The 27,945-nt window shown below is 41.2% G+C and overlaps 1 protein-coding gene across 14 annotated transcripts in view; it reads left to right on the top strand.

Annotated features, from left to right (window-relative positions):
* LOC132848546 (muscleblind-like protein 1) overlaps positions 1 to 27,945 on the top strand; it is a 121,451-nt gene that overhangs the window by 69,593 nt on the left and 23,913 nt on the right. For all 14 annotated transcript variants that reach the window (XM_060874386.1, XM_060874471.1, XM_060874360.1 and 11 more), the window contains one exon: positions 21,805 to 21,975. In XM_060874386.1, the coding sequence (XP_060730369.1) occupies positions 21,805 to 21,975 (171 nt within the window). The remainder of the gene's footprint in view (positions 1 to 21,804; positions 21,976 to 27,945) is intronic.

Here is a 27,945-nt window from a genome sequence, read left to right as displayed (position 1 = left end):
AGAGTGTGCAAACAGAGGAAAATAAATAGAAAAGATATTAAAAAAAACAACAATACACTTATGATATCTGGTGATATGAAGGTTATCATTAACGCCACCTCTAACAGTAGTCCAGATTATAAGCAAATCTCATTTTAATTTTAATGAAGTCATTCTAATATATTCCCATTTACACAGTCCTAATTATAGGTTATTTTAACATGCATATGGAAGGAGTCTCCAGTTCCAGTTTCTCACAGAATTAAATGTAACTATAAAAGGTTAAACGCATAAAGTTTCGGAGACAAATTCTTTTCTGATAAGATGAATAAATCATTTCATAACATGTTATTATTGTAAAGTAGTAAATGATTAATTTCAGCACATGCCCGAGTGGTTTATTTCTTTCTTTGAAAGAAAGAATGAAAACACTACCCAACTCAGAGGGGTGTAAATAGAAAAATCCAGTAAGTTTGTTAACCCGAGTGTGTCTGAGATGTTTCATTTGCATTGGACAGACACGTTCGCTTTACAGAAGCTTCCCTCAGCTGCCGGCTCACATACCCTGTGACACACACGTGCGACCTCGCTTTATAACACAATCACATCCCTTTGTGTCGCTGTACAACAGATCCTTCTGTCCTCTTCCATTCCTGATAGTAAAAGAGGCCTTCAACTACAATCCATGTCTGTATAATCTTAAAAAAACATACAAGGAAAAAAAAGGTTTTTTTTTCAATAACAGGCCAAGAATATAAACTAAAAGCAGGGCAGAGCAGAGAAAAATCTGTGCCAAGTCAAGGCGTGATATGGAAAAAGAGATAAAGATCGATACAGATAGAGGGGGATGAAAAGAAATGAGTGCACATGCTACAATTACAGAACCCCAGCCATTAAGCAATCAACCAGATAAAAAAGTAAGGAGGAGGAATAGGAGGAGGAGGAATGACAGGAGAATTCCTTTCCCTGGTGCTATTCAGGTCTTTTCAATTTAGCCCCTGATGAACGTAATGAAGAAAATAATTATGACTAAAAGCCATCAAGTTCCGCCTCCATTCCACCGCTCTTCCATTAGAGTTTTAATCACGCCATGCTCTATACTGAGCGCAATAAAAGTGTGTGATGAGGAGAGATAGGGATGAGAGAATGGAAATAAAGAGAGAATTAAATACCACAACTGAGGGAAGAGGAAAAATGTCCAATCGTTCAGAATTTTTATGTTTATTAGGTATAAATTATGGCTGTAGGTTCAGGTTAACACCTGAAATCTGCTAGCATTAACGTGTGGCTATGTTTAAGTTAAACATTAGCACATCTCTTACTTATCTATTAAGAAAAACAAATATGAAAGGGATTCAATTGTAATTTTATGTAAATTAAATTACAAAAAAATTCTTTTGTACCCTATTTATGAATTTAGGATTGTATACAGAAGATTTGGCGCCCCTGGCCAATTCTCATATTTAATTATTATACGTTTCAACCTGAAAAGATGTTAATACAAGAACAGAACTGGACATATTTTGCAAATTTAACACACTCTAAGTTTATTTGCTGATCTGAAACCATGTGTACATAATACATAATGGTAAACATGGTGTGTGCAAAAGTTTTAGTACTTAATATCACCCACTGCTGCAGAAATCACAGTCTTTAGATTCAGACAATCTACAGTTTGGTTAGAAGGAATCTCGGTTAGAAGGAATTCTCCTCACAAATAGAAGAACAGCACCAAGGCAGACAGAGGACACCGGGACGTCCTTTGGCGGTACTGATTAATGAACTCTCATTCATCTGAGTAATTAGTTGCTGTTCTGTTGATCTTGTATGGGCTAAAGCATGTAGCATCAGGAGGCTGGAGATGTGCCACGTTCTCACAACAGATCTGAAGTCAGCAGGGGCCTATTTATCATGGCAGGGCTTTGATGACTTTCCTTTTTCGCTGACCCGCACCTACTTGGAGAAGATAAGCACAGGGTTTACATTAATCTGATCAGCGTAATGAGACGCTCACCTCTCGTGCCGTGTCTTCCCTGAGGACGAGCGCTCCATGAGAAACTCTAACCTCTGGGAGACCTTTCTAATATGTTTTTAATATGTTTTAAAGAAATACCAAGCTCTTTATAAGTATTATTAACTCGAGTCAACTGAGCTTTTAGATTATGGTTAAGGACATTTTTTGTTTTCTTTTTTGTCTTATGTCAGATGGACAAGGTGGAATGCGTACGTGTTAACAGTTGCATTCTGACTTTAGTCCATGTGACCTTGACACACATTAGCAGGGGGTTAAGTCTGGATATCAGCTTAAATATGTGTGAAATGAGATGTTCCCCTTTAACACGCATGGAACATGAAACGTGTCTGCAGCTTGTCTTGCCAGGATTTTGTTTGGTTGTGGAAGAGTGGAGGTTGTGAGAATTTAACTAACATCATGCTAGCTGGGTGAGAGTGCTGACAGATCTGTCAGCACAGATAGTTACGAGAGATCCATCTGTGGTTCTGTGTAACGGCAAGTCTGTACGCTTTATCTGAAGATTAGCAAGAAGACTTGTCAGGGCTGGTCATAGAGGGCTCCAGTGCATTAGAAGAAATAAAGCTCTGTCCATGTGTCATCATTAGGCAGAGCCTCTAATGACTCCTGCCTTGCACCAGATGCTGGATATATCCTGTCTTCCTTTGCTCATCCACTTTTCACCCTACCTCCACGTCATTTTCCTGCATTTCCATTTTCAAGGAGATCAGATTTAGGCCCATGGATGGCGTACCAATAGTCCTGTGAGACTTTATGGTGAATAAGAATCAGGCTGTGTTTGCTCACTTAAAGCCTTACAATAGAATATATTAAACGAATATGCCTCAGGAGAACTACTTTCCTGTTTACTTTTTAAACCATGTCCCAGAAGCCTCTGAGGCCTCATTGTGTGTCACGTGAACTCGTTGCTGGATACTGTCTTGCTTTGTCAGTCTGATGTCAGTGGTGTGTTGATGATTCTAATGATGACGACGATGATGATGATGATGATGATGATGATGATGATCCTATGCATTCTATACATCCAACCCTAGACCTTAAATCTGACATGATGGAATAAATTTAAAAAATCTAAAATTAGATTTTAAAAATAAAATCAAAATAAAATGTGAATTTGGCTGTAGTTATAATGACATTCACACTAATAGGGTTACATTTGAAGGTAATTTGGACATTTGACTTTTTTTACACTCTTTGTACACGATTCACAAACCTTTTATGTTGTTTTGGATTCATTCATTCATTCATTCATTTTCTACCGCTTATCTGAACTATCACGGGTCACAGGCGTCATTGGGCATCAAGGCAGGATACACTCTGGACGGAGAGACAACCCATCACAGGGCACACACACTCTCATTCACTCACGCAATCACACACTACGGACATTTTTTCAGAGATGCCAATCAACCTACCATGCATTTCTTTGGACCAGGGGAGGAAACCGGAGTACCCGGAGGAAACCCCCGAGGCACAGGGAGAACATGCAAACTCCACACACACAAGGTGGAGGTGGGAATCAAACCCCCAACCCTGGAGGTGTGAGGCGAACGTGCTAACCACTAAGCTACTGTGCCCCATTGTTTTGGATTTTTTAACTAATTATACTTTACATCTTACAATAACATTGAAATCACACATTAATCAATGTAATGTCCAATATAATATTTGTATTATATAATTAGATTAAATTTGGAATTTTAAGTCATTGTGGACATAAAAATTTAAAAAAAATTTTGTATATTTAAAAACTTCACCAGGTTACGTATGTAACCCAGTTCCCTGAGAAGGGAACAAGACGTTGTGTCAGGGCTGACGCTATGGGAATGCTTCTTTGAGGAAGTTGTGTCTGAAGCTCTGTGTGCACACACGCCATTTGATGGCTCAGAAAGGACACGTGACAAAGTGATTACGCGCCAGCAAGACAATATAAGGGCATCTATGTCACGCTGCTCCAGCTTCAATTTGTCTGAAGGAAGATTGAGAGGACGCCTGGGGCATGGCCAGCAACGCAGCGTCTCATTCCCTTCTCAGGGAACCGGGTTACATACGTAACCTGGTGTAGTTCCCTTTCGAGGGAACTCTACGCTGCATCAGGGCTGACGCTATGGGAATGCCAATACCCACGCCACCACGCACCAATCGATGACTGCACCAGAGGCCGCAAGAGAGCATGAGCGGTCTGGAAACAGAACATTAAAGGCCCTGCAGGACCTGCGACCCCGGAGTGGGGTCCAAGTCCAGGTCATAGAACCTGATAAGGTGTGCGGAGAGGACCATCCTGCCGCAGCACAAATATCTTCAAGGGGACACCCCTGGCCAAGGCACTGGACGAGGCAATACACGTAGTAGAGTGGGCCCTGATGCCTAGAGGCAAAGCGAGACCACGCACCTCATAGGCCTGAGTAATGGCCTCCACTACCCAGTGCGCCAGGCGCTGTTTTGAAACCGGATCACCCCTATTCCGGCCCCCAAAACAGACAAAAAGGGCAGAGGAGTTACGCCACAAGCTAGAGCGATGGACATAAGCCCTCAAGGCCCTTACTGGGCAAAGCAAATGCAGCCTCTCCTGTTCCGCCGACTCGTGGGGTGGGGGACAGTAGGTCTGCAGGATGATTGGACAACCCGCCATCCTGGGCACCTTAGGGACATATCCTGCCCTGAGGTGCAGAATAGCCTTGGACATGCCAGGGGAAAATTCTAGGCAGGCGGGGGCAATCAACAAAGCCTGCAAATCACCCACTCTTTTGACAGATGCCAAGGCTAGAAGCAGAGCCAATTTCAGGGTCAGAAACCTCTCAGAGGCTGAATCCATGGGCTCAAAGGGGGCTTCCAGCAGCCCCTCCAGGACCACAGAGAGGTCCCAGGAGGGAAGGCGTGGTCTTATAACTGACACCATGCAGAAAGCGAGATACCAATGAGTGCCTACCCAAGGAGGCCTCAAGGACAGGTTCATGGTTCACGGTGATGGTGGCCACATACACCTTTAAAGTAGATGGGGACAGGCCCCGAGAAAAGCAAGACTGCAGGAACTCCAGCACTGTACCAGAGGTGAAAAAGCCTCCACTTCAGAGCATACAGCTTCCTAGTGGAGGGAGCCCTAGCATTCAGCAGAGTCTCTGCAACCTCAGATGAGAGGCCTGCTTCTAGGAACTGGTTCCCCTCAGGGGCTAGACCCAAAGCTTCCACATCTCGAGGCGGGGGTGTAGGATTGCCCCTGTACCTGAGAGAGGAGATCCCTCCTGACGGGAAACTCCCATGGAGTGCCGTTCAGGAGGGAGATCAGGTCCGTGAACCAAACTTGAGAGGGCCAACGAGGGGCAACCAGGAGAAGGTTGACTCGTTCGTGGCGCAGAGCTACCCGGGGAAAGGCATACAGACGGAGCCTCGGCCACGTCCATACCAAGGGAGAGGGAGAACCACAGCGGACAGTGGGTCGACTCCTCGGAGGCGAACAGATCCACTTCCACCCGGCCGAAAATCTGCCAAATTTGCTCCACCACGTGGGGGTGGAGCCGCCACTCCCCGGGCCTCAGCACCTGCCTTGACAGGAAGTCTGCCTCCCGATTTACACGCCCTGGGATGAAAACCACTCAGAGTGAAAGAAGCCTGGTCTCTGCCCAAAGCAGAATCTGCTGCGCCAACCTGAACAGGGGGTGCGAATGCAGACCGCCTTGATGATTGATATACAACACGACTGCAGTGCTGTCTGTCCGTATTAAGACATGGCAGCCCCTGAGGTGTGGGAGAAAGTGTCTCAGCGCTAGAAACACAGCCATCATCTCCAGGCAATTTATGTGCCATGAGAGATAGGGGCCCTCCCATAGACCATGGGCTGGGCGACCATCCAAGGCCACTCCCCAGCCCGAAAGCGAGGCATCCGCCAAAAGAGTCCTGCGACGGTGATATGCCCCTAGAGTGGGACCCAAGGCCAGGAACTGGGGTCTCCTCCACATAAGAAGGGTATGAAGCTCACGGCACGTAACCCTTCTAACCTTGATGGGATGTCTGCGGGGATGAAAGCCCGCACCCCTGAACCAGAGCTGGAATGGCCTCATGTGAAGCAGACCCAAAGGGATAACGTTGGCTGCTGCTGACATGAGGCCAAGCACCCTCTGTGCCTCGGTGACAGAGAGGCCTCGGCCTAGCCGAAAAGCTTTCACTGCTGACAAGATGGAAGCCACCCGAGTGGGAGACAGATGTGCCCGCATCGTGGTGGAGTCCCAAACTACTCCCAGAAAGGTGGTTCTCTGAGATGAGGAAGCACACACTTTCATGGGTTCAGCCTGAGGCCTAAAGACCTCATGTGGGCAAGCACAGCATCTCGATGACTGGCCACCATAGCCTCTGACTGGGCCAGAATGAGCCAGTCGTCCAGGTAATTCAGTACACGGATGCCCTAGAGACACAACGGTGCCAGGGCAGCGTCCTTGCACTCCGTGAACGTTGTGGTGGAAATTTCTATTCTTAAGATGTTCATAAGGCTTTGTCCTTCTATGCTTGTACCCCGTGTGCGTCATGAACAGAGACTGACATCGTCATCAGTAGGTTTTGTTAAAACGCGGTGAAAGGGCTAGGCCAAAAGGGAGGACACAATACTGCTATGCTTCACCCCCGAAAGCAAACCTGAGAAACTTGCTGTGCTCTGGCAGAATGCCTACAGGTATGTGAAAATAGGCGTCTTTGAGGTCGATCGTCACAAACCAGTCGTTGGACCTGATCCGGGACACAATAAGCTTGAGTGTGAGCATCTTGAACTTGTAGGTCTTCAAAGTACAGTTCAGAGCCCGCAGGTCCAAAATCGGACGCAGCCCCCCGTCCTTCTTGGGAACAACAAAATATCGGCTGTAAAAGCCAGAGTCCCGCTCTGGGAGGGGAACATGCTTTATGGCCCCTTTCCTCAAAAGCGAGAGGAGTTCCTCTTGGAGGAACACCGCCTGGTGCCAGCCCACAATCGTGGGCAACACACCCTGGAAGCGCGGAGGACGGGAGGAAAACTGGATCCTGTACACTTTTTTCACAATATCCTGGACCCACTGAGACACCCCAGGCAGAAGTTCCCATGCTGCCTGGCTGTCCGACAGTGGTGTCAACCTCGCAGCGACCTCCTGGGTGCCCTGAAACAGCACACGGGCAGGTGCTGACCCAGGGAGATCCGTGCAAGGAAGGAGAACAGGCACAGACCCTACTGCCCGCCGAAACAGTGGAGGCGGTGGAGCGGGCAGTAGGGGGAGCGTACCTGAATAGAATGCTCCTAGGAACCCCAGCCCTCGGGCATCAGGACTCCCTCGTGACTCGTCTGGCTGAAATGACGGATCTAAGGTCCCCTTTCACCTGATGGGTCTGGGCCCGGGTACGCTGACCTGCCTCCCTAGTCTTAGACGGGGGGCACGGGCCACCACGCTAACCTTTTTCGCTACCCTGAGTGAACTAGAAGGGGGCAGGGAGCAGCTGGTTGATGGCCCAGGCTGCTTGCTGCGGTGAGGGAGAAACTCCCTGAACGCTGCTGACTGGCGTTTCACCTCCTGGTGGCTGTCGACGACAGTATTCACTGCGTCACCGAACAAACCCTGAGGTGAAACCGGGGCGTCCAGGAGAAAGGATTTATCCTTATCCTTTATGTCAGTTAGATTGCCTCTCTGTGGCAACTAGCGCAGCCATTGAACGGCCTATGGAGCGGGCTGTCTGCTTCATGGCACAGAGTGCAAGGTCAATGGCTCGGCAGAGCTCAGATATCACCTGAGGTCCTAACCCCTCACCACCGTCAAACTCTGCCAGCAGGTCAGCCTGGTAGGCCTGCAAAACTGCCATGGTGTGCAGAGCCACACCTGCTTGGCCTGCTGCTGTATAAGCCTTAACCACAAGGGCTGAAGTGGTCCTACAGGGCTTGGATGGAAGGGCAGGTCTCCTCCATGTGGGCAATGTAGGTGAGAGATAGCCCGCGAGCGTCTCTTCAACCCTAGGCATCACCCCATAGCCATGGCTTTCAAGCCCTATAATGGCTGAATAATTAGACATGGCTGGAGAAAAAACACGTGCCGAAAGTGGATTTCTCCAAGACCTCGACACCTCAGCATGGAGGTCAAGAAAAAACGGCAGTCGCCTGCGTGCAGAAGTCAGGAAGCGGTCGTCTAGCTTAGAACAAACGACACTAACTTCCTCTTCAGGCCAATCCAAATTCAACCTACCCACAGTGCGTGTCACCACTTCGAGGAGCTCCTCGAACACGACTGATTGTTCTTTCTCTTTTGTCGGCATTGCCGAGGGGGAAAGCCCCTCCCCGCCACAGCATGTTCTCTTCCGGGTCGAGAGAAATCGCAGCGCGAACTCCCGAAACCGAGCGAATGGAGTCAGGGGAGAGGGCGAGAGAAAGGGAAACACCCGGCTCCGCCTCCGCTAACTCGACCTGCGAACCCCATGATCGGAGCTGCCGCGCCGCCTCGGCGGATGCAGGACCCAAACCACGGGGCGCAGCTGATTGTGAAAATATAGCCAGGCGGGATCGGAGAGTGCGCAGAGGGAAACCCTCACAATGCACGCAGCCGGCTCCCTCGAGAGCCGACCGCACATGCTCCTCTCCCAAACAAACAACACAAAGAGAGTGCGTGACGTCCCCCATAATAAAGCGGGGGCACAGATGCATGCATTTCTTAAAATGCTTGGACTGTAACATTTTTTATGTCCCTCGCCTAGCTTTCCCTAAAATATCTATTTTTTCTCTCCCTGCACTTGACATACAGTGACAAATGACACACATACACAGAGTGCTTCCTGAAGACAAAGAAAGCTGGAACAGCGTGACGTAGATGCCCTTATATGGACTTGCTGGCGCGTACTCTCTTCGTCATGTGTCCTTTCCGAGCCATTAAATGGCGTGTGTGCACACAGAGCTTCAGACACAACTTCCTCAAAGAAGCATTACCGTAGCATCAGCCCTGACGCAGAGTTGAGTTCCCTCGAAAGGGAACTGTTTTTACACTCAGAGTAATGATTTTATACCATTTTCATCCCTATTGGCATCCATACAAAATGATGTTTTTTATAGTCTTTTTTGCTCTTTCCAGTCTACTTTTGACAACATTTTTTCCCATCCTACTGGAAATATTTTTAAAGTTTTGCATCCAAACAAACTATTCAAATTCATTTAATTCAGTTGAATTTATCTTCTGTCAAAGTGTGATTGAAGCTGGAATCAAGTGACCACCAAAAGTTTTAAAAAAAATGCCAGGGTATTTTTTAGAATTTCCTTCAAAATCCAGCTTGGAGTCTACATTACAAAGTAAAAGAAAATCATCTCTATAGAGCAGAGAAAAAGAGAAAGTGGTTTTCAATATTAGCATGATGGACAAGATGTATTACTGACCAAAGACGCAACACCAGCAGTTCAAATCTACGTTAGTTCGTGTTGTTTCGGGTGAAAATCAGCTCTTCACTGAGCTTGGTATTTTTACCCAGTGTGTTATTAGCAACCCTGCTGCAAACCAGCATGACAGTGACAAGCTGAACCACCCAAACAGAATTTCAGCCTCTGAAACATGATAAACGCTTTAATTGGCTGTCAAACACCGTGTGCGTTTCAGGTGTGTGTTTGTGCCCTCAATGTTCTGCTAGCACTTATATGCTATTAAACCACATCAGGAGGCATCGATTCGTTTCCTGTAATATCAGACTAGCGCTATTTCCGTTTATAAGGCGAATCGCGTCTTTATTCGTTAATGTGTTTGTCTTAATATGTTTTTGTTTCTATAGCAACAAAACTGATGATTCACATGATTTAAGCCTAATAATGTGCGGATGTTATTTAACTAAAAAAAGTGAATAATTATTAATATGTTGGAGTTTATTATTTATTATTGCTTGATATTAATGGAGTTAATTAAGGAGTCTCCAGTGTCAGTGCTTTGGAAAGGTCAGTAGATTTGGTTGTGTATTTTTTTATTTTATTGACTTAATTAAGCGATAGCTAAAACATTATATGTAATGTTAAATGGTTAAAAAAACCACAATGTCTCCTTCATTATTAAATATTAAAAAGTTTGTGTTACAATCATAAGCAATTTGCAATTTAAGACATACCAAAGTGGATATAAAAAGCTTGTTTTTTTTTTGGCTTTTTCTTGATTTGACCACCATTGCTTGTGATGAGGTTAAAAAATAATTAAATAAAAAACGCACTTAAATTCATTCCAAGAATCGAAGTTTGTCAGAGACAGATTCTCATGCCAGGACGAGCCATCGATCCACTCCTCCCTCAGAAAAGCTGGGTTTTTTTATCCTTCTTTCAGTACATCGATAACGTTGGTGCGATCAGTCAGTACTGGTTTAAAGATTAGTGATGTGGGCAAACGGCAAGCGAGGGAAAGGTCACCATCAGTCTGTCGACGTCCGATCTGAGAGAGTCATTATCACTGGAGCAGGGTTCTGTCTCTGTCACTATCCTCTCAGTCCTGGTGGAGGTAACGGATGTTCACTGGCTTGGCATTAAAGGGGTATAAATAATGATGAGAAAGGAAGGTGTAAACCTGGGATGTCTGCCTAGGGTTGCAAACGAGTCACAAAAGTTTTGTTGTTTATTAAAATTATGAAAAATACAACCTCTGATTAAATCACCACTTGTCATTCATATTGAAACTTTCCACCACATATCTAATAAGTTTCAAATAATAATATTAAGAGAAATACCTACAAAGATGATAATATTAATAAGATCAAATAATAATATTAAGAGAAATACCTACAAAGATGCCGCAACACCAAGCAGAGACAACCCCAAAGTTGACGGATTATTTTCCAACAATAGGATGTCCTAAAGTATTTTTCTCTTCATCTTACACCACAGTCCATCATTACAATTTTTTTTATTGTACATCGTTAAATTTAATGTTGTGTGTCATCCATGAAACAAGTTCAAATCAGTCAGATTCTAATGTTACTATGAAGTCCTTTAAAGACTTGAAAAAAACATGTCCTGGTAAACATGTCCTGAATGTTATAAAACGCTGAAACTGGAGACTCCTTCCATAAATACTATATAAGCATGTCCAAACAGAAAACATGACCTCTATCTATGTTCGCTTGTGTTAATGGTTTTATTTGTTAAATATTAATTCGTTTTATTCGGTTTTTACTTAGTCGTAGATTACGTGAAATATCCAAGTTGCTACAAAAGTAGTTTAGTGATTAGCATGTTTGTCACATACCTCTGGGTTTAATTTAAAGTTTAATTCCTGGCTCTGTCCTGTGTGTGGAGTTTGCATGATCTCCCCCTAATTTAGGGGTTTCCTCCAGGTTCTTGAGTTTCCTCCCCCAGTAAAAAGACATGCATTTAGGGACGAGCGCCTCCAAGGGAAACAAAAGTCCAGAGCCAAATGCAGTGACAAAAGACAGACAGTGATTTTATTAACAAATCAACAAAACCAACAGACACAGGAGAACACTGGGCACTGGAAAAACTGGGCAGGGAATTGTCCAAGCCGACATGACACGTTTCGTAGGCTGATTAGCATCTCTAAATTGTACACAGTGTCTGATTGTGCCCTGTGATGGTTAGCTCACTGACCAGGGCTTACCCCTAAGTCCACTGACAGACTTTAGGTTCTCCTGTGACCTTGAGTAGTACTGAAATTGGATGTATGAATGGATATTACTATAAAACTGTAGTTTGTTTTACTGTTATATGTAGAAAATGACCCAATATATAACAAATTCTAACCACTTCAACAGCATGGCAGCATTTAAACTCTGATAACCTTTCACTCATAACACACAATTGATATATTTTTGAGAAGAATAGTGTGATTTGATTATTTAAGGAATGTTTGATCCTGATGAATAATGCCTGAAGACAAAATAATTTATGGTAGTTGATTCAAACATCTGGATACAAGGAGAATATACTCATCTGCTCATCTGGAAAGATGATCTAATTCCTCACTGTTTCAAGGATAAAGACAAGAGAAAGACTTGTGGGGACATTTTAGTTAGTCCATGTGGTCCTTTTCCAAAAGTGCAGCTTTTATGTAGTTGAAAAAATTCCTTTTTGTTCCTGAGGTTAAGGTTAGTGTAAGAAGATCTAGGTGTAGAAATAGTGTGTGTGTGTGTGTGTGTGTGTGTGTGTGTGTGTGTGTGTGTGTGTGTTGGATCTGTGTGAAGACCTGATGTAGTGTGCAGTAGTTTTCCATCAGATAAAGCACAGAGAGAGGAGAGTCCCTGGCACTCTGCTTTGATTAGCACTGATGCGAATAGCAGATTGCTCTCTCTCTCTCTCTTTTTCTCTCTCTTTCTCTCTCTCTCTCTCTCTCTCTCTCTCTCTCTCTCTCTGTCTCTGTGTGTGCAAATGAATGAATGAACCGTGGGCCAGAGTTGTATTTGCTGTAGACACCAGGATGTTCATCTTAATCCTCACGTCTCTTGTGTAAGCGATCGCCCTGAAACGTCGGCTTTGCGGTTTTAAAATTCCTGAAGCAATCAAAATAATGTGTGAAAACACCCCTCCCCCACCTTTGCTGTCTCTTTCTCTCTCTTTCTTTCTCCATATGCTCACATGTATGCATTATTGGCACGATATAATATGGGCAGAGTCAAGATAACAGCAATCTAATATCAAGATGGTCTCAAGCTTAAATTCCAACAAGTTTTCCCAGAATTCTCGAGTTATGGGTTTTTAGCTTTGGCACTGATAAGCATCATAAGCATTCGTCTTTTCTCATGAGTTTCTCTGAACTTCAAACATCTACTATGTCACTTAATTTCACTTCATTTACTTCACCTTTGACCTAAAACCGAGTGGGTGGGGTTAAGGAATCACAACCAGTGAGTGAGCTGCTCCTTTAAAAAAAAAAAAGTTATATTTGTTAAAGAACATCAAACATATATATTTATAGTTTGATTTAAAATGACAGTTAACATTTCTGAAACAAGTTCCTGTTATCGTGTACATTATAGTAACTATAAGAAAAGATCCTATAAAAAACTTAAAGACATTTAAGTTTACATTATAAAGCACTGACACTGGAGACTCCTTCTGAAAATGTCCATTAGCATATACAGTGAACTTTGTCAAACATCCTGTATTTTAATTTGTTCAAAACAACACACTTTTATTATTTATTAGTTTATTAGCGCACTTGGATTGTATGAGCCAATCACCGTTTAAGTTTCTGCTTCAGTCGTTACTATTGAAACGCTAACCTAGTAGAACAAATAAAATTTAGATTTCCGTATCGTCATAAAAATCGTAAAATTATTTCAAAGGTTTTAAATTCTATTGCTAACTCTTTAGTAAAATTTTAGTAAAAGTTTCACAAAAGGTTAATTTTAAGTTTTGTTTTTAAAAATAAAGCAGCAAAACCCAACAGTTTCTGACCTGTATGTCTTTAAATTGTTTCTTATAACTTTTTACCGGAGCAACACAAATACAACATTAACCCACAAAGTGGGTTAATGCGCTAGAACTGCTAAGATATATCAATTTAACACGTTAATGTGTTTCAGGGCGGTAAAATTTAAATATTTTGCCTGCTTGTCGTCTCATGAATCTGCAATGTATTTTTCAACAGCTGATGTTTATTTTATTTTATTAAATATTTAATTTTATTTTATTTTATCAAGTCCGATTTGAGTGCCATGGCAGATACATATCACGTCACGTCTCATGCAGCGATTAATATTGGCACCCCAGGCTGCACCTTCTCACTTTCACTGCTAATTTTTGCTTCTTCGGTCCCTAGAGCCTTCTGCATTCTATCACTTTGTCACTTTGTATTTTAATCTTTATTTATTTTATCTTCCTGACTCCCCACATCTCTCTCTCTCTCCTTCTTTCCCTCTCTCTATTTTTGTTGCTCTACATTCTCTTGTCCTTCACAAGAGGAAGTTAAAAACAGAAGAGGCAGACACACGCTGACACACATCAGTTGGCCTGAAACAATCAATGTTCCTGAACACACTTGAACAGAGGTTTGTTAATTAAGGCACGCAGTAATGAAAGTCATTTAGATCAGCCTTTTTTTAAACATCACAAAATGAAATAAAGGAAATATTTACTCTAGACGTTGATTAATTTGTCCTCAGGCTTGGTGCTGTTTACAAACCGGTCATATAAAGAGAGAAGATTAGCTGTCATTAGTGTCTTTTTTTTCTCCAATGACGAAGAGGGCAATGGGATTAAGAATAAACGTGCCGTTGTAATTACCCAGAATGCTCTGGGGTGATGATTACTGTGAGGATTTTCGTGTGAATGATCCAAACCAGAATTATGTGAGTGGGAGAAAGGAAGTGATGCTGGTAAATGCTGCAGTGCATCCTGGGAGCGTTTGAGAGCGAGACAGGATTTGGGTGTTGTCTGTGGGGTGCCCCATATGACGGCTACCGAAGAACTGAAGAAACAGTGTGACGTGTCTTTGTGTACTTACGCTTCATAAAGAAACACACACACTCACACACACACACACACACACACTGTTTATCGGAAATGGATGTGGAAATGGTTTTGATGCTTTCAGTAACAGAGCTTCTGCAATAGCAATGATGTCAGAGAGTGGGAAATATACTAGCGTGTCACCTGACACCTGAGTCCTGCGGCACTGCTACTAACTCTGTGTGTGTGTGTGTGTGTGTGTGTGTGTGTGTGTGTGTGTGTGTCGGTTCAGCTGAGGTGAACACTGCATGATTTTTCGCTGTAAGCTGTAAAACACACTCACTTTTTTATGATCTGTGCAGTTCAGTAGGTCAAACATATCACCTGGGTTTTAAATCCAGCTTTCAAAAACACACTCTTTTCCTTCCTCGTCATTTCTCTTTACACCAGCTCTCTGAAATTTGGGTCTTTTTTACATTATAGACTCACTTTTAACTCTCACTACATTTAGATTGTACAGATTACCTTTATAACGCTACACGTTAACATAAATCTAGAACTTGTGTAGCATGATTGTACTTGTAAAGGTCAGAACACTCATTTACCACAAGACTCCAGGGCTCATATTTATATACCCTGCTGGTTCTGGTTGCTGGTGTGCTGGCCGACCAGCTTGAGATGGTGGTATGCTGGTCCAGCATTAGGTGCTGGTTGCTGGTGAGCTGGCCAACCAGCCTGGGATGCTGGTGTGCTGGCCGACCAGCCTGGGATGCTGGTATGCGGGCCGAGCAGCCGGGTATGCTGGTGTGCGGGCCGACAACCTGGGATGCTGGTGTGTGGGCCGAACAGCCTGAGATGCTGGTGTGCGGGCCGACCAGCCTGGGATGCTGGTGTGTGGGCCGAACAGCCTGAGATGCTGGTGTGCGGGCCGACCAGCCTGGGATGCTGGTGTGCGAGCCGACCAGCCTGGGATGCTGGTGTGTGGGCCGAACAGCCTGAGATGCTGGTGTGCGGGCCGACCAGCCTGGGATGCTGGTGTGCTGGTCAACATATGTTGTCTTTTGAATGCTAGTATAATACCAGCAAGACCCATTTGTTACATATCACATTTCTTAGGTGCTACCCGGAGTCGTTTGCCTTTAGACAATTCCTGCTCTATGTCTTCTTTATTCTCTGAAAAATTATAGAAACAAAATAAGAAACAAAACTATATATCACTCATTTGTTTATATTGTGCAGTGAACGAGTTACGATAAAACAGCTACTGCTTAAGTTACATACCTTTAAGCATTAGTATTTGTGCCCTGAAGAAGTCTTGCTTCCATCTTACCCAATAAGCCAAACATGTCATAGTTAAAGTCCTTAATTTCGCTAGTTGAAACAACTGCCGTGCAGCCGTCATCCAGGTACCTCACGTCAAGCCCCCAGCATGCTGTCACATAGGTTTCCTTTGATGCCATGTCTAAAATGCACATATAGGAGTAAAAATCTGCCATTTTACACTAAGATAAATACGAATATTTTCAGTTTCTATTAAAGATTAATAATGGCACCTTTTGGCCCACCACTATGAGGATAAAGAGCCATTAATGCCAGAGATATGTTAAGCTTGACTAAGCCGTTCATCAGTGAGCTGCCTGTAATTATTTTACTGATGATAATTATAAAGAGTTTGGCAAAAGAGAGTTCTATCTGGATAAGACGACGGGCGATTTCTTCCCTGTAATTATGTTACGCTCTTATTTTCTCACACTCTCTTCTTTCAGATAGTTTTGGTGAGTTGGCTGACCAGGAAAGAATTCGTAAAATGCCGAATCTGTTTTAATATAAAAAAATGAACCTGCATCAGATTTTCTTTCCTTCTCTTTCTTTCATTCTTTCACTTTTTTCTGCTGCTCGCTGTCTACTGAATTATAGCAAAGAGACGTCTGCTATAATCAGGCCAAGGTGATTTATAACAGCAGAGTGCTCTATATAGACACACACACACACACACACACACAGTTTTATAACCCCTCACAGCATATGATCTCCTCTGCAGGTTTCTCGCCCACATTTCACTTCTACATTAAAAGCTATAGAAATGTTCTGCGCTATTGCTCTAACACACATTTAAGCTTTCCTGAATTTGTTTATACACACACATGTAGACACACTCGTAGGCACCCACGCTTTCACAAAAAAAGTCCATATCAGGCTCGTACGAGTGACACAGTCTAATAGTCCCAGATAAATTTGCTCCAGTTTTCCCGCTAATAATAGATCGGTGGTGCAGAGGGATAAAGCAAATACACACGACATGCACTCTGGCCTACAAACTCAAGTATCAATTTCCCAGACATATAAACACCAATTTTAGCTAGCCAAGGTCTCCAATGAGCAGCAAGATCATTAGTACTCCGAATACATATGTTGGTACAGCGTCACCGATACAGTCAGGTTACAAGCTCACACTCGTTTAGTGACAGTGTGAGATATACTGTAGGCCGATCCTGCCATCCTTGCTTTTTATTATTGACCACAGACAGAAGCTTCTAGAGGGATTTGCTTTCATCACTGCAGTATGATCTGTGATAGTTAGTCTCTTTCTGAACACACATGGTGGGAGCTATCTATCTGTGTGAGTGTGTGTGTGTGTGTGTGTGTGTGTGTGTGTGTGTGTGTGTGTGTGTGTGTGTGTGCTTAGTCCACTGAGGGCTCTACGTGCAAGACGTGTGTTTGAAGTTTGCCGAGAGTCACACTGACAGTGAAACTATATCGAATAAGAGTAATGTTAATATAGTAATAAAATAAAAAAACATACAATAATAATAAAAGGAAATATTAAAAAAAGTTATAAATAATGGTAAAAAAAAATAAAGCTAGTTTTAAGCATTAATTTTTTCGAACAACATGAAATAATTGGAAAGAAAATGTCTAGAATTAGAATAAATAATCTTTAAAAAAAATTATAAAATAAAAAAATTGTTTATGATTTATTATTCTTTTATTTTATTTTATTCTGTTTTATTATTATTGTCATTGCTGCTGCTGTTATTGTTGTTTTATTAACTAAATCAATGTAATTAGATTAATTAATTTATTTATTTATTTATTTTTGCTAATTACAGAACTATGTCCCATCAGTTTGAACATAACACACTATGTAAAGTTGACTTAAGGTTTTTATATTATTACCAAACTGCATGTCCTGTCATCAAAGTGGACAAAAGCAACTATTATGACAGTTGTCTCCTGATGGAATGTCTTTATAAATGTTTAGAAAGAGGTCATTATTGGTCATGAAGGGTTTATGTAGCCCTATGAGCACTGTCCTGAAGCAAATCGTTACGCAAACATGAGCTTCATCAGAAAGACATGAAATATATCACCTATTAAATAATCCAAAGCTGGGGACTAGAGGAAAATGGCTGCGTGCTGGATCTCTGGGTTACAAGTTTTAAGACATGAGAGGTTGTCTGGAGCTAAGGGTAAAGCAGACGAGGATGCACGTTCCCTGTGGCGTTCTCAGGGCAGCAGCTGTTACTCCTAAAATAAGCCCTCGCTTGAGATGTCTATTATTTCTATGCTTAATAAGTCATACGTATCTCTTGTTGATTTTAGTCATTGTATGTACAGTATATTGGCTACATCCTGCTCGTATTATGAGCTATAGAGCAACTGTAACTGGATCAGTCATGCTTTTTGCACCAAAGAGAGACAAGACATGATGTTATAGGAGATTAATCAATCAGCAATGGGCTGGTTTGATGGAGTTGAATACAAAATCTTGATAATGTTATTAAATTAAAAACAGTTCGTAATTGTTGTTATACAATTACAGGCAATATTGTGAAACATTTGGGAATTATGACAATCCCTGTGTACAGAGATGCTTCCTTATTAGCTTCTGTTTTTGCTATCTTTCATAGTTAATAAGACAAAAACAAAGAAACCTGACACTACAAACAAACTTCTGTGTTGGAAAACTTACAGCTTTAACTCTGACTGTTACAAAGCACTAACACTGGAGACTCCTTCCTTAAGGGTTTACCAAACATCTTCTCGGGGAAACTTTCTCAGTATCAACAGTTAGACACATTTTGTTTATGATTAATCAATGCGAATTAGCTGCTACTATGGAAACAGTGGCATATCAGAATCAAGTACATTAATACAAACCTTTCACTGACGCTATTGTCGTACCTGCTTTTATTTTACTGCCTTTTTTTTTAATAAATCTGCATTTTCTCATGCCATGAAAAAGACAGAATGACTAAGAAAGCACTTAATCCAGAAACTAGGTCTTTTTTTTTTTTGGGGCCTATTTTTATTATGCCACCAGACCCATTTAAATGCTCATCATTTGCAGATGGGAACTTTCTCTCCCTCCATTCAAATGAGATCAATTTATTCCACCATTTGCTGTCTCCATGATTGGATGTTTTTCAAGTACCAGCAGCTCTTTTTGCGCTCTTATATGCATCCCAGACCCAGATACGATGCAGTCCTTTTAGTCAAATTTAGTGAAAGGCAAAAAGCACGACAGAAAATTGGACCCAAGAAAGAAGGTCTTTGTATTTTTTAATTTCTATTGTATATTTCAAACAATGTATTAGATTAGATTCTGATATTACATCCACCTAAACAAGGGAATAGCATTGGCTTTAATTTAATTGCATTGTAAACCAGTGGAAGGGTTATTTAAAGCCACCCTCAAAATCAGCTACAGCTAAAATTGCCTCAGCATGTCCACAGCATTAATGACGGCATACACTGGGTCAGACTCTAAGCTCCAGGGGATATGCATGTAAAAGGAAATGAATTTAGCAATTAGCTGCAATCAATAGCGTGCAGAGAGTTAAATAAGGTTAGTGTCAGATACAGCGCAGAGCTGGACCCACACAGGCTGCAGCACTCCGGCCAATCAGCACACACTGTTTCCCTGTTGCCAGGCAGATTCATGAATGTAGCAACCAATCACAGGATAGACTGCAAGGATTTAAATGCTGGGAGCTAAAATATGGGGAAAAGAAGGTACTGTATAGAAAATGAAAAAAAAGTGTGTTCTTGACCATACATTTGTAACATAAGACAGAGAGGATTGGAGAGAAAAGATATAAGTGGGTTATGTTGTTTTCAGGAAATTAAAGAGAAAAAGATGGCTATAGAGAGGTTTTAGTGGGGGTCCAGGGTCATCAGCTGCATCCTGTGTGATAGCTTTTGTTTGCTTGTGGGTAATTACAGCCTAGTGGCTGATGACACACTGTGTTCACACACACAGACACGCATACGCAAACACCCACATGCCCCTTCTGGCCAGATCTGTTCAGTATTCATGGGGAGTGCAGTGAAAGACAGCATGGGACTGCTATGAGCACCAAGGTGCGAACAGAGCGAGAGAAGCAAAAAGAAAGAAAGGAAGGAGGAGGGGTGCGTCAAAGCTTTATGACCATCTGAATTGTAGTCCTCTTTTTATTCAGTGCATAACATCAGCAATGCTGCGCATATATAATCATCGTCATATCCCAGACTCGGTCTGGACCTGAGAGGAATTCTTACAGGAGGGTTTTCGTTCCCGTTCTCTCTTTCTCTTTCTCTCTAGTGTTTGTCTTTTTCTATATATCCATTTAATAGGATCACTTGTACAACTGTTTATTCCCAAAGTTATCTAAACAGGCAATTATTTGGTATTAAATTATGTACATATATTTGTCAAGAGCTCAAGAGCTGTTCAGTGGGAAAATCTGTGATCTCAGTGGAGTTGACCATGGCATTGTTGTTGGTGATAGATGATTTGAGATGGATTGAGTATTTCAGAAAACTTTGATATCTTGGGATTACAACAAAATGGTGTGTAAAATCCTGTGAAGTTAAAGGAGAATGGTTTGGAGAACGGTTAGAGGTCAGATGATAATGGTTTGGAGAATGGTCTGAGGTCAGAGGACAGTGGTTGGAGAATGGTCAAAGATCAGAGAAGAATGGTTTGGAGAATGGTTAGAGGTCAGAGGAGAATAGCTGGAGAATTGTCAGAGGTCAGAGAAGAATGGCTTGGAGAATGGTCAAAGGTCTTAAAGGAGAATGGTCAGAGGTCAAAGGAGAATGGTTGGAGAATGGTTAGAGGTCAGAGGAGAATAGCTGGAGAATGGTCAGAGGTCAAAGGAGAATGGATGGAGAATGGTCATAGGTCAGAGAAGAATGGTTTGGAGAATGGTCAGAGGTCTTAAAGGAGAATGGTTGGAGAATGGTCAGAGTAATGGTTGAGGTAACTCAAATAACCACTCTTTACAACCATGGTGAGCAGAAAAGTATCAAATACAATAGCAGAAGATCACATAAGGTTCCATACAGTAACACTACACTTGGCACTGACTCAGTAAAAGTGGACAGTTGAAGATTGACCTGCTGTTTCAATGGAAAGGTTGTGTACTATGCTTTATTTTTATTCATATAGAATATATATCATCGCTGTCGGGCGGAATCCTCGTATCTCCAAAACCATTATTTTTCAGGAAATTAAAAAAACGTATTTTTTTGTTATTAAACATTGTATCGTTAAAGTGGTTATTATACCTTATATTGCTATCATACTGTTGTGTACCAACATTAACACAACATTTTCCCAAAGTCACGTTTTATCAGAGACACAAGCTTTATGACTTGGGAGCAGGAGATACGAGATTATGCTGTCATTGATAAGAACGGTACGGACACAGACGTCGCTGCTGCCAGCAGTGTTCAATAAAGTCTGCGGTCACGTTGAGCCTTTTGACAAGAGACAAGGCTTCAATAGTTAACCAAAGCTAATGATTATAGTTACATACATCTTCCTAAACTCTATTTTAAAGGTTCAAGAGCTATAAGTGATGCAATACACATAATGCAATGCCGCAAAGCTCTCCCGCGGAGTGAAGAAGAGGTGGAGTTACAAGATTTCTCAGACAGTTGAAGTGTCCAAAAGAGATTTGCACTCAAGCTATTTTAAAGACTTTAGATTGGTTAATAACTTGTAAAAATAACAGACCCATGTGGGGACTGACCAATAGCATCGATATGTGAAAAAATATGAAATTGACAAAATTTGGACATAGGAGGTTTCCGCCCGACAGCGACGATATGTGTATTATATACAGTTACAAATGGCTGCCAGTTTAATAAGTTTTAATTTGTGTCTGAATGAAAAATGAGTAAATGTGTAAAGATATAAACAAAGGAGTGAAGAAAAGGTGTATACTGTAAAGTGTTTGGGAAGGGGTGATGATGATGATGATGATGATGATGATGGTAGTGGTGGTGGGGTTGACAGAATAAAACATCCAACAGCCCACATCTAACCTGTGGGTGCATGAAGCCGTGACTCACGTTTTTTTCCTTCAGCTATGAATTAAAATGAGCCGAGATCTTGGTGTATAACTCTCTCTCTCTCTCTCTCTCTCTCTCTCTCTCTTCTTCGCAGGGCCGCTGCTCCAGAGAGAACTGTAAGTATCTGCACCCTCCGCCCCACCTAAAGACGCAGCTCGAGATCAATGGCAGGAATAACTTGATCCAGCAGAAGAATATGGCCATGCTGGCCCAACAGATGCAGCTGGCCAACGCCATGATGCCTGGCACACAATTGCAGCCTGTGGTGAGATGTGTTAAAACACACACACACACACACACACACACAAACCTCCCCACACACACCTATAGTTAGGTGTTTATTATCTTTCCACAAATGGCACTTCACTTGCATAAGGAACGTTTAATTAACATAATCTGAAGTTTCACAAAGGCTCCTTTTCTGAAGATGAAAGTATTGGCACCCTGTCTGCATTGTTGATACAACTTTGTCATGTATATCTTATGATCTGCAGGCATATTTTCACATCAAATGCGATATTATTTTGGCTTTGGCTCCTGCAAATCATATTGTAGTAGTATTTTACTTTGGATGCTTTTCCCTAGTAAATCATGATCTACTCCTTTATTCATGTTTAGCATGATATGATAGCAAACTGAGACAATGATCCGTCCTTGATACACACATTCCTGGGTTCGGATTTTATACCGAACCACATTGAATTGCGGCAAGACCAAGCACTCAAGCTCCTTCCACGATGACACACTCATATTATCTAGAATTACCGTTCTGCATGATGAGTGTCAGAGCAAAATGAGATTTAAGCTATAATCTGAGACCAGATATCTCTAGCACAGTGAGGTGAGTAAGTCTATACTGGACTGCAGAAAGCCTGCATCACAACGCATGATGCAACATAGAATCCTGGAAAAGTTCAGCGTGTAACTTTTAAAGAATCCAAACATCAAGATCCATACATTTTTGGAAACACGTTAAAAAAACATCCGTGTAACGATCTATCAAGGCATTGCTTGCACATAATTAGATAAATAATTATAGAATATTTATGAATTACAGTTTCGAATGCATTAACAATTATGATTAAATGTAAATAATTTTTTTAAATTTAAGCATAGATTATAACTTTATATAAAGCAAAATCAGATATTATATAAAATAGAAATGTTCATTAAACTGAACGCATTTCCAAACCCCAAAATACACAGATGTTACACTGGGATTTAATGAATAATGTACTGTATATGCATGATTAATGCACACCACAGGATCCCAGATACAGTACTCTGTGTATAATGCGTTATGAGACCTGACGTTTTTGTTTCTTTAATAACTAAAAGGATTATTAGGAAATATCTGAACAAATGACTTCAGAATAGTTTTTGCAGATAGTTCCTATCATCAATTATTAAATATGATCATTTTAGGATGCGTAATAAAGATACACAGCCATAAGGTGTCGTGTGTTTTTATACTGGACGATGTATAATGCGTTATGAAAGCATTACAACAATTCATAAGTCATTATGAATATAACATTCATATTAGGTATTTCCACATTTACCAAGATACAAATGGATTGGAAAGGACTAACATTTGTTCCAGAACTTGCCCCGGCCCGGCTCAGAGACCGTTCTGTTATGGTGTGGCACATGGTCAGAATCTTTGTGTGGGAGTTAGTTCGAATAGATCAGGATGCCTGAAAGAGCTCTGAAAAGCTGGCAAATGTGGAAAGGTCAGATTTTAGACATCTGAAGAAAAACACTAGGCTTGAGTTCCACGAGCTGACGGGATGAAACCCAGTTCCAAAAAAAGCCACATCTGTACAAAAGGTGAAAAATAAATCTAAAATCGGAGAACCAATTTAGAGAGTCTGTTTCAGGTCTGTCAAGGCACCTTGATTTAAAACCTACCACAGTGTGTGTATGTACTATGAAGCTAGTTACCGTTATCTGTTGCCATTATCTGTTTCTCTGATGGGTCAACAGTTTTGTTTTTAATTCTGCCTAGCTATATTAGCCCCTGGCCTAGTTCTTGATTTTCACTCTTCATTACCACCACAACCCTTGAATCCATCTCTAGTATCAGCCTCCAAGTTTTGCGGCTTTTGAAGCTTTCACCGCTTCCTCCCGAGCCTGAGCCCCGGCTTTCACCGCCAACTACAGAACGACATCTGCCAGTTTTCCATCAATGTCGTCGATCCTTCTTTTGAAGCTGTGCGCTAACAATTTTAAACCTTTCACAATAAGAGCTCTGTTTCACTTTCCTACTCGACATAGCCAGTTACAAGTCGTAACCATGATTACAGGAAAAGGTTTGGTCCGAACTGGGACAGGAGTCCGTGTGCGACTGATTCTGGGTGTGTTTTGGGGATCTGGCTAACGAGTATTGTTTTTGAGGTATTGTTTTTTATTATTATTATCATTTTGTCCTTACATTAGTTGCCATTTTGTGTAGTTTATCCATTTTAAAGAGAAAGAGAAAGCAAATTGTGGCCTTTGAAATAAACTTTTTTACTACAGTTTATTCCAACTGCATTTGAGTGTACATGCGTGACCATTTGATTATACCTTAGCACAAAGTGAAACTAACTCTTTTCTGGGAGTCGATTTTTCAGCTCTTTTCAAGAGTTAAAACTAAATCCCTATGAAGTTAAAATTCTACTAACATGTAGAGTTAAATTTAACTCCTAACTATAGTTTATTTATAAAATATTCTTTCATAGTCTTCAAAAATCTAAAACACTAAAATGGCTTCAGGTGAAAATAAGTCCAAAAAAACCAACACAAATAAATTTATAGCATTTGGTAGACACCTTCATCTAGAGTGACTTGCGTTTATACAACTGAACAGTTGAGGTTTAGGACCTAGATATATTTAGAATTCACCTTCAACCATAAAAAAATATATATAATTGGTTTTAATGGTTAATTTCTATCCATCCATTTTCTGGATCCCTTATCCAACACAGGGTCACGGCAAATCTAGAATTTATCCCAGGAGACTCGACCCACAAGGCAGGGGACACCCTGGACGGGGTGGCAACCCACTGCAAGGCACAACCACACAAACAAAAACACACTCACGCATTCACAAAATTGAGAAAAAAAGGGAACCCAGAGGGAACCCTAGAAGCACATGCCACACACATTGTGGAGTCAGGAATTAAACCCCCAACCCTCTAAGGCAGTGGTCTTCACTATTTTTTTCATGTGAGCCACACTGATAGGACAAAGTCAATAGGAGAGCCAATTTCACCGCAAAGTATGCCAAGTTATTCAGTCTTAAATAGCTTATCTGCTTAAATACAATGTACAATATTGCAATACGATAATTACTTAAAAATCATTCTTTATTATGCATTATTTATTACCTCTTTTGTCACTGTCACATTGCTTTGTTGCTGTTCATTTTGTGCGCGGGATTGTTTGATAAGAAATCGATCCATTTTTTAGTCGGTGTGTACAGTAAACACAAGTTGTTAACTAGCATGAAACACAAACTAGCTACTGGCAGGCCGCCAAAAACTGGCTATTCGGCAGAACGCAGTGAGTCAGTGACGAGTCAAATAATATATACACATTCGTTTTTCTATGCTTCCCTGATTGTTTTTAATGTTATTTAAATGAAAAATAAATTTTAACCACATGATCATATCATCGTATTATTTACTGCCATGCGAGCCGCATATTAAAGCTTGGCGAGCCGCAGGAGGCTCGCGAGCCGCGCAATGAGTAACACTGCTCTAAGGTGTGAGGCAAATGTGTTTTCCCTAAGCCATTATGTCCCCAAAGAAATTAATTAATTAATTGATCTGTAGCTTTGTCTCTGGAAAATTATACTGTGCATTAATACTATGCATTTTTTTAAAACCATAACTCAAAAGACAAAAATCTTCACTTCAAAGGATGGGAAAAGGTTTTAAGCGATGAAACTGATCTCATCCTAATTTCAATTAGCAGTTCATACAATATCTCTACCTTGAATACAGGATCCTGGAGCTAATATTGCTGAGCTTCAGGAATAAAAAACCCCAAAACTATATTTTATATATACATACAGTACATACATGCATACATAAACTACATACTGTACATATAAATAAAAAGTTTCGAAAAAGAAAAAAAAGGCCCTAATTGCAGATTTGTCCCATTTCAGCTCAGGCACAGCAAGCCTCCCGCTGGACTATTTTTTCTCTCCTTGCTGGTAAATGAATGCAGTTTTCTGTATCATATTTCTCATTTCTGTTTCTCTTTTTTCTTCATCCTTTGCTGGCGCTGGAACGTAATGACGGATCAATCTCGACTCGATTGACAGCAAACGCATCCGAGCGTAAACCCTTAAAGACAGGCGTCTCACTATAATGGTTATGTAAGCGGTGTTATTTTCATTAGCGTTATGTAAAGAGTCATGTGGCAGTGTGTGTATGTGAATGTGTGTGTTTTAAAGTTAAACTTCACAGCGCAGAGTGTGGGCAGCTTTTTAATGCTGCTGTTATTCAGCGATGTTAGCCATGTGCAAATTGGTCCTGGAAATCTGACTCACCTAAGGAACAAAGAAAAATAACTCTGATTAAATTTCAGGTATGGAGACTGTATCTTATCCTCAGTTTCTCAGCATTCACTAAGATAAAATCAGTTAAGTAGATGAATTAAACAACATTGTAACGATTTTATTTTTAAACTTTTTTAATCCACCCTCATCCTTTTACACAAAGCTCCACCTTCAGAACCTACCTTGGCTCATAGAGTTCGACTTGAGTTAGCGTTATTAGCAAGGAAGATTTATTAGACTTCACAGCTGCATGAAAGCCAAGTTATAACTCTATAAACACAAAATCCACCTGATACCAAATCCCTTATTGTCCTGTTTTACTTCATAATGAGACCTCATGAGTTTTTAGGATTATTGTGTTAACATCGCTAGCATTGTTAGCGGCCTGCTAGGCTAATCAACTACTTGAAAGCCCAGTTGTAACACAATAAACACCTACTCTTTTATAAGAATGGTCAAGAGTGCCTTTGCTGTAATGTTTTTTTTAATGAGTTCTCATGAGGTTTTAAACTGTTGATCATCAGTTTACAAAGATAAAATATATTTTTCTATGGTAGTTGTGGTTCTTCCAAAATATTGCTTTACCTGTTTGTTTTTTGTTTGTTTAATGATAAAAATGCTTTCTCTTAACTAGTTATCTAAATCTTGCTATGGAAACAAATCAGAGATGAATGAAGATTGAGTTGACGCCACACCAGTCTACACCAGGAGAACATTTCTATGTCTTAAATACGCTATGGTGGTGTTTATTCTGTTTTTGATATGTAGAATTATAAAATTTTAGCTGTTGTATACAGCGTAATTAAAATAAAGATTTAGAAAAAAGTTCTAAAACTCTGTTGTTCCACTAGGAGCCAATATAGAGCAATAACTACATTTCCATTTACAGCATTTGGCAGACGCCCTTATCCAGAGCAATGTACAGAAGTGCTTAAGTCTCTATCATTGAATACATTAACTGTGGTTCACTAGGTTACTAGGTTAATTATATACTATACAATACAGCGATTTGCTGAAGTTATTTCCTGTTGTCACTCACTTATCACCATTCCCTCACCAGCATCTCCTTATATCTCCCTTACTTGCTCACTAATAATACAGCTTGTAATTTTACTGGAATTTTCCAGAAGCATTAACTCCAGCATAAGATTTTCCTGGGCTGGGAAATGTCCTGTGCAAAACACAATGACTGTTACAAAGTGCTGGCACTTTTGCTTCCCATGTAAAAAAAAAACGTGAAAAAAATATTCACTATCTATCATCCTTTCTCTGCCAAGAACACTGGAAATCTTTTCCACGGAAACAGATTCAATAATCGAGTGTAAGTAAACAGTGTGTGTCCAGTGACACTGTTGGTTTAAGGCGTCTCTCGATCTCCGTCTAGGGCCAAAAGAATCTTGAAAGGAATCCCAGGCTTTATTGGTTCTTATCACATGAAAGGAGGTGATAAAAGAGTGAGGAGAGATAGCAGGAAAGAAAGAACGACAGATCTTTCAGGAGACAGCGCTCAGGATCTTTTCTTTTCACCAGAGAGAGTGAAAGAAAAAAGGGTGAGGTAGATAGACGGAGACAGAGACAGGTGGCATGAAAAAGGAAGAGAATACGGTGTAGCGGTGGAGAAGCTCATAAAGAGAGAACCCAAACAAAAAGACAGAAGAGATAAAGATCAGCGATAAGCATCTC

Source organism: Tachysurus vachellii, chromosome 1, assembly GCF_030014155.1.
Source record: "Tachysurus vachellii isolate PV-2020 chromosome 1, HZAU_Pvac_v1, whole genome shotgun sequence".
Taxonomy (NCBI): domain Eukaryota; kingdom Metazoa; phylum Chordata; class Actinopteri; order Siluriformes; family Bagridae; genus Tachysurus; species Tachysurus vachellii.
Note: the sequence above shows the minus strand (reverse complement) of the source record. Positions and strands in the feature narration are given on the sequence as shown.